The sequence below is a fragment of the Miscanthus floridulus genome, chromosome 16 (assembly GCF_019320115.1).
Source record: "Miscanthus floridulus cultivar M001 chromosome 16, ASM1932011v1, whole genome shotgun sequence".
NCBI lineage: Eukaryota > Viridiplantae > Streptophyta > Magnoliopsida > Poales > Poaceae > Miscanthus > Miscanthus floridulus.
The window spans coordinates 57,627,850-57,635,817 of record NC_089595.1 but is presented as its reverse complement, the minus strand read 5'-3'; the positions used below and the strand labels follow the sequence as shown (position 1 = coordinate 57,635,817).

General features: G+C 41.6%; 1 protein-coding gene across 1 annotated transcript; it reads left to right on the top strand.

Moving 5' to 3' along the window:
• Positions 1 to 2,352: 2,352 nt before the first annotated feature.
• Positions 2,353 to 6,587, top strand: LOC136514043 (uncharacterized). Its single transcript, XM_066508019.1, has 12 exons — positions 2,353 to 2,409; positions 2,891 to 3,312; positions 3,407 to 3,487; positions 3,577 to 3,699; positions 3,807 to 4,051; positions 4,140 to 4,346; positions 4,457 to 4,549; positions 4,928 to 5,029; positions 5,127 to 5,528; positions 5,605 to 5,712; positions 5,808 to 5,993; positions 6,331 to 6,587. Exons 2-12 carry the CDS (start codon positions 3,003 to 3,005, stop codon positions 6,340 to 6,342), a joined length of 1,869 nt encoding a protein of 622 aa, XP_066364116.1. The 5' UTR covers positions 2,353 to 2,409; positions 2,891 to 3,002; the 3' UTR covers positions 6,343 to 6,587.
• Positions 6,588 to 7,968: the final 1,381 nt, after the last annotated feature.

Below are 7,968 nucleotides of genomic sequence, written 5' to 3'. Positions count from 1 at the left end.
TTCTTCCATGACTGGTGCAATAACCCCATCATCAATGTAGGTGTCATCGTCGTCAGAATCATCATCTTCTATATTTTGTACCATCTTCGCAACCTGGATATAATTCCTTTTTTGCCTCCTGTAGTAACTTGAAGAAGACCTTGGCTTGCTCGTTCGGCTCGTCTTCATCACCGATCTCTCCTCGTATTTCACCTCTGATTAGGGATTTAATCAAATTACTGGCCTCATCATCTTCACTCGGTGCGCCGCCTTCTTCATTGTCTACTCCAGAATCATGTGGTGCACCTTCATCATCGTTCTGTACTTGTACATCTGCTGCTGCTAGGTCGTCATTGTGTACTTGTACATCACTAGGTCCTGCATCTTCATTGTGAAAAACCACATCAGCTGAACCTTCCCCTTCCATTATAAAACTTTCAGCAAACCCTGTTGAAAGGACATGAATCTGAAGCACAGCCCGTGTTCTGTGTGACATGCATAGACATTTATGGCACGGACATGCTGCAGTTCCACCCCTCGAAGTGCCACTATATGTCCTGTCCAAAAACAGCATGAATTTGTTCTTCCACTCGGTTGAAGAACGAGGCAAGCGCATCCAACTCCTATCATCGCCTGACATCTGCGTGATGAAGATGAACGATGATCACCAATTTAGCCAGCGTATTTACATACATAATTGAACTATATATGTGCAGCCCATAGTGATCTCGTACCTTTCGCCGCGAGGACGGCTTGTCTGATTGATCGATCGACGTGGAAATCAGGGCAGAAATCAGCTATACTCTACCTAAATTAATCACATTACAGCACAATTAGCGAGCTATATGGTAATACAAATTAGACATCGGAGGCTGGGAGCTTTTGATTCTCATACCTTCAAAACTGATTCTGTGATCCACGGGTTGCACCTCTATGGAGGTCCGAAGGGCAGTGGAGCGGAGGTCGGAGGAGTCCAGATGCCGAGCAGTGGCGGCGGTCGCCCTCACCCCCGTGTGCAGCGCCCCCTGAGGATCGCGACTCCACCCTCGTTCGCAGCGCCCCCTGAATCACCCTCGTGCGTAGCGCCCCCTGAGGATCCCCTGAAGAAGCGAGTCAGGCAGGGACGGACGGGGTGGGCTGTGGGCAAGCGGCCATGCCCTGCGTCCGAGCCGCACGTATACCTGAAGTATTCTCCTATGTACTGCGGACCGTCCGTGGAGTTCAGAGGACCGTCCGCTACAAGTGGCGGACCGTCCAGATCATTTGGCGGACCATCCGGTGGGTTGGTAGGCAGCGCATCAGAAAATTTTGGCTAAGTCCACCACCCGCATCACGATTCATGAGATCGGAGAAGCATGCATGCAGCTCGATCGGCATAAGATGGATATATAAAATTTTGGCTAAGTCCCTAAATTTACCATGAGATGGACATGCTGAAATTTTTACCATGACTTGGACATTGTCAAATTTGATTTTTACCGTGGGACAGACATATGCAAAAATGGCTAAAATTTTATATATATATCCATCTCACGGTAATTTTTTATATATGCTATCACTTATTTGTAATGAAGTCAAATGTGGGTGCAACTTAACTTCATCATGCCACTCAATATGCTACACTTTATGGGTTTATCTACCAATTTATCAATGCATATCGTTTATACTCAATTCCATGCCCTACATATATACCATTCACGTGGTTCACTTATGCAGAAATCCTTCCCACACTTGGCATGAGTGAGAATTAGGGAGAACAAAAGAAACTTATATTACTTTGGAAGTTTGAGTCATCTAGGACTGAGTGGCACCAAGAAAGCAATGTTGGCTTCATCGAAATATGTATCCAGATGCAAAAGCAAAATTTGATTGAGTCCAGCAGTGTTTCATAGAAGTTTGGGTGTCTACTCTTGGCGGACGGTCCGTGACGAAAAACTCTCGCGCCCTTTTATTTCGCGACTTCCTCATCTACCACGTCGCCGCCTTTTATTTCGCGACTTCCCGTTTCCTCCCCCCACGCCGCCCCCTTTTATTTCGCGACTTCCTCATCTACCACGTCGCCGCCTCCACACGGTTAGGGTTTTTGGATTCCACCAAAGAGAAGTCGAACATGACGACAACTCCAACGAGTGGAACACCTCCGTCCTCGACGTCGATGCGCACACCTGCAGGAGCGGGGATGCCAACAACTCTAGCGGCGGCGGCGGCGGCGGCGACGCCGACAAGTTCATCCAGACCCAACGCCACCATGTCCCTTTTTGGGGCAACACATTCGTCCGGGATGCCAACAACTCCGGCAGCGGCGCCGGCAAGTTCATACAGACCCAACACCACCATGTCCCTTTTTGGGGCAACACGTTCATCCAGGTCGACAGCAGCACTTGGTGATCAACAAGAGAGCTCCCTGCCAATCAATGAGACCAATGATAGGTAACACATATTTTTGGATTCAACATCTCGGGTTTAGAGTTTTAGATATATAATCTTGAAAATGTTCTGGGAAAAATGTAGCCTAAGAGCATCGACGCTGCAGGGACATGCAGGAAGCAGTGCGCCATGGGGATAATGTAGATCGAATGCCTGGGATTAATGATATGTAGGGATTAATGAGTTTGGTCTCTGTCCATACACATAGTATACATATTTCTAATTTAGAATGGGACTGTAAGCATTTCCTATCAATTAAGCTAAGAAGAACAAGTGTGCAATATTTAGTGTTTCCTAGTATAAATATTTTTTTGGTTTACTTTAATTTCAGTCATGGGGGTGCACATATAGGTCAAATAAGTGGCACTAAGTTTTAATTACTTTCTCTGTCTGTACACATACTATATGTACACTGGTTTCCTTTTAAGTATATTGTTGTATCATCACTAGTGCTTAAGTTTGATACTATTGTAATATTTGGCAGCTCGGATCAAACATGGACTCTCTATTTCACTTGCGAGGGATTGCCGGGGGGGCAAGAGTCTTCTACTATTAGAATCACTAGGGCTGATCTCACCCTGAGTAACTTGCTTGCAATGAAATTACAATTGGGGTATAGGGTAAGGGACTATTTGTACTACAAGAGGAGATGTGGTAATGCAGCAACATTACACGAAATCGAAGAAGAAGTCAATGCAGATGCTATGATAGCATGTAATGAGGAGGAAAGACAGGTCAGACTATTGCTGTCCAAGGAACAAAAAATAGACCAGAATGTGAACATAACACCCTTGAAAGTACTTGGAAGGAGACCCATTAGGGAAGAGAATATAGATGAAGATGAGGAGTCAATTGATGCTTACAAGGAATGGTTGCACGTCATGCATAAGGAAAACCGATTCATGGGTAAGTGTTATGTTGGACTCCTATATATTTCAAAATTGTTGTATTATTTTATATTGGAGAAGCCTTTGTACTAATATTAGCTTGGCTGACCCAGATTTGAAAGATATCGACAGGGATGACACCACCAAAACTTACAAAGAATGGTTAAGGGTGCAAGGACAACTGAATGATATTAGTAATATAACATCTGTCCCTACATGTCTATTGTTAATATTCCTTCACAAACATATCATATCTTACACAAGTGACCAATATTTTCTGCAGTGGCATATGTGGACAGTAATCATCATACAGATGTAGTACTTTCAAGTGAAGATAGCAACCCCACACCGCCAGTAAACAGACCATCTCATGCTCGGCGTTTCATTCCACAGGGAGAGGGAACTAGTAAGTAATGAATATTTTCAATTTATTGTGAGGTTCAGTTAATTTTAAACTATGTCAATAGTTTTTTAAGTGTTTTGCTTTGTATATAATTGTTTTTCATGGACAAGACTCCAAAAAGAGGAAGCCAAGAGGTAACTTGAAAGGATGGACAGCAACAAACAAGAGAACTAGGGAGGCGTCTCAGAAGCTTAGCATCCAGTTCTCTAGGCTTGGAGGACCTGTAGGTTCAAACAAACGAATATTTGTTGATGAAATAACACTGTTCACGAGGAAAAGAGCACCTCTCATCGGAGTAAGAACATGGAGAGATATCCATGTGGATGTCAAAATTGCAATAGCAAACGATGTGCTGGTAAGCTTCTGTTATCCATGTGGATGTCAAAATTTCAATACCAAATTATTGTTTAAGAAGTAATTTATTTAGGCTTTACCTTGAGCAGGCTAAGTGGGACCTTGAGGATAACGAGGCGAACAGAATCAAGATATGGACGGTGGCTAATGACCGTTACAAAGGATGGCGATCTACATTTAGTGCTACCTACAAGGCGTACACCACCTATGAAGAGAGAATGAGACATAGGCCAGAAGAATTAGACATTGTTGAGTGGCACTATCTGGTGTCGTATTTTGGCACCGAAGAATTCCAGGTTTGTTCCCAATTTTTAAAAAAACTTGCCAATTCCACTTCTGACGTCAAGGTTTATGTTTTGCGCACTGCTGATTTTATAAAAATCAAATCATTGCTGGTTCTGTGCAGAGGATTAGCAATAAGAATTCTCAGAATCGGCACAATCGACAGATACACCATGTTACAGGATCAAAGGGTTTTTCTCAATTGAGCTATGAGAAGGTAAAAAATTCTGTCACAAGGTTTTCCTTCAGGCATTTTTTTATGGTTTGTGCTTGTGCCCCCGAATGACAATGACATGATATTGTTATAACCTATATAGTCTTTGTATTTGATAGAGATATTTAGCCCACTGCCCACTACAAAAAAATATATTTTGCATCCTTGTATACAGAAAGCTGAAAAGTACTAAAACTAATGTGTGCCAACAAAAAGAAGAACTTGGATTCCTGTTCTTTTTCAATAGCAATAAATATTTCTGTTATCTTCTGTTTTTAAATTCGTGGTGGATATCTTCCTGATCTTTACAGTTTATAAAAGCTTCTACATTTCACTAGATTATGAAATATGGCTAATTTTTTTACATTCTTGCCTAATTAGAGGGACCAACTAACTGGTGAAGAGCCAAATGATATGGAGCTTTTTATGATGACCCACCAACAAAATGGACAATGGACAAGCGAGGAATCTAGGGAAGTCTATGTGAGTATTAAACAGTTTTTACAACCCTTATTAAGTGATGCAACTGTCCTCGCTTAGAATTAAAGTTTTAATTAACTAAATGTCTTTGCTTTGTTAGGACAATGCAACCAGGAAGATTATGGAGCTGGAGTCAAGGCCTGACGCAAATGTCGTCTCAGACTTGGAGCAGAACCAGATTTTCCAATCAACCTACAAGGAAACGAGAAAAATCAAACCAAACAAGATGCATGCTAATGGTTACCTTGCAAGGTACCCAACTAGAAAGGAGCTACTATCGGAGGACTACCAGCGCAAACTGCAACAGGAGGAAGCCCTCATTGAATCGTTTGGACGGCTGCAAGATAGACTAGAAGCTCAAGAAGTTGAAAGGGAAGCCGAGAGGCAAGAACATAGGCGTCAGCTTGAACAGATGAACAAGGAAAGGGAGGCTGATAGAGAAGCACTTAGGCAAGCTATGTTAATGTTGCAAGCAGCCCAACAGCAAGCTTCAGTACAAAAGGTAATATTAACAACATCTATGTTCTCATAGTTTATTGAACTGAAAATCATGATCTTGAACCCAATTCGAAATGCAGGCTAGCACAATTGTGGAGCCAACTGAAAATGTTGCTGCTGCTGCAACAATTGAGGGGACACAAAATGTAACAACTACAATGGGAGAACACATGATGCATAGTCAGCAGGTAGTTTGATGATAATTGAAGAATGTTTAATTGTAACATGCATGTCATATTCTTGTCAAGGGGTGTAATTTTTACCACCAACCATTTATTTTCAGGTTACCCAAGAAACCAGCCAGCCAGAACAACAACCCCCTTCTTCCGCAGCTGAAGAACGTCTCACTAGAGGGCGCATGACTAGAAGTAATTTGGCAGCGAATTCGGGTGCTGTTTATACTACAGCAAAGCAACTGAAGGAAATTGTGGCTAGGAAAAGATCTGCATTGTCCAAAAAGAATACACAGGTACTATGTGAAACCTTTTATCTCTTTTTGCATTAAAAAGGAACATATAGTCCTTTTGGAGAAGTACATAGCTATTCTTTTGTTCTGCTCCTAAATATGGTCCAGGCTTAGTTTCCTCTTGCTGATTAGAAATATATATGGATGTGTTTGTGCTCATAAAATGTCTTGGGAGGCAGCTGCATGTATGTTTATATTTGCTTTACGCTTCAAAGTTCATGGTTGATAGTACTGCAGCTCACAGAACTCTAGTACTGCAGCTCGTGTTTTGCTTCAGTGTTCAATTAGCTTTGCCACCACTAGTCTCAGTTTAACTAATGCATGTCAATGATTTTTTCAGGAGGAATCTTGAGTTTGAGAAGGAGCATGCGAATGGTGGGACGATGGCCAACATACATATCAAGGGAACCTTCGCTGCTACAGTAGACATTAGTCTTTTGATTCGAATGAGTTCAAACAGTTGTCTGTGCTTAACACATTATTATGTGTTAAGCTATCTACTTGTGTTCTCATTTAGTTTGACACTCGGTGTGTTTTGTTAAAGATTTTGTATGAACAAATTATATTTCGTTTTAATGGATGTCGATGCTTCCTTCATTATGTATTTGTCGTTTTGCGATTATTAATTTAAGCTACCAAACAAAGTGTCGCAACATGAATTATTAATATATTAATCTGGCGTTGCAATATATGATGGCACATATAACAATCACATTTAGTCGTGGCAATAGGTACGATAATCATGGCAATAGAGAAACTATCTCTTGCAACTACAAAAAGATGACGGTGGCAATAGAGGAATCTACCTATAGCAACTAGATAGTTAGTAACGTGGCAATAGATGACCTGTCTGTAGCAACCAACCTAAGTAACGTGGCAATAGCCTATGCCATCTATAGCAACCATTCAGAAACGTGGCAATATATGACCTCTCTGTAGCAACCAACCTGAAGAGATGTTGCAATAACCTAAGCCACCTATAGCAACCATTTAGGCGACGTGGCAATAGAGAACCTCTATTGCAATGCTTTCTCTGCGTAGCAACAACCACGATTGCAACACCTGTGTTGCGTTGCGCTTGCATTGTGTTGCTACACGACCAGCGTGTCGCAATACGTATCGCTAGCAACGCCTAGTTCGTTGCAATTGATACTATTACCACACCCATAGTGGTTGCAATTGCTTTTGTTACAACACTCACCAGGTGTTGCAAAAGCGTCAAAAGTGTTGCAATAGAGGGGCTGTGTGTCGCAACTAAAATGTAACCCATTGCATTATGCTATTGCTACCCTTACAAGTGCAACGACATTTAACCAAAAAAAATTGGTAGCAAAATTACTATGGCTACCATTTTTGGGTCTTTTGCTACACTTTTTTGGTGTTGCAGTAGACCGAAAATCTTGTAGTGTTCAAGCCCCTTACTAGATCATGCTTCATCAATTTGTTCAATTGTTTCATTCCAACATGACCAAGTCTTCTATGCCATAGCCAACCCATGCTAGACTTAGTGAGCAAACATATTGACAATTGAGCTTCTCTAGCATTGAAATCAACTAAGTATAGATTCTCAAATCTAAATCCTTTGAATATCAAGTTAGAGCCATCTACACTTATGATCTCTACATCATCCACACCAAATATGCACTTGAAACCAAGATCACACAATTGATCTACCGACAATAGGTTGAAGTTCAAGCTGTCTACTAGTAGCACATTGGAAATACTCAAGTCATTGAATATTGCAATCTTACCAAGCCCTTTGACCTTGACTTTGCCATTATCACCAAATCTTATACTATCAACCCCATTGCTCTCATCTATGTTGATTGAAATGAACATCCTTGAATCACCGGTCATGTATTGTGTGCACCCACTATCAAGAACCCAATGCCTTCCTCCAGCTTTATAATTGACCTACAAAATAAGATCAATTCTTTTTAGGTACCCAAACTTGCTTGGGTCCTTGAAGGTTAGTGAC

Coding starts and splice junctions, on each gene's coding strand:
- LOC136514043 (XM_066508019.1), top strand. CDS start 3,003: ATGAAATTACAATTGGGGTATAGGGTAAGGGACTATTTGTACTACAAG. Junction 3,488..3,576: donor AGGACAACTGAATGATATTA/GTAATATAACAT, acceptor TATTTTCTGCAG/TGGCATATGTGGACAGTAAT. Junction 5,713..5,807: donor ACATGATGCATAGTCAGCAG/GTAGTTTGATGA, acceptor ATTTATTTTCAG/GTTACCCAAGAAACCAGCCA.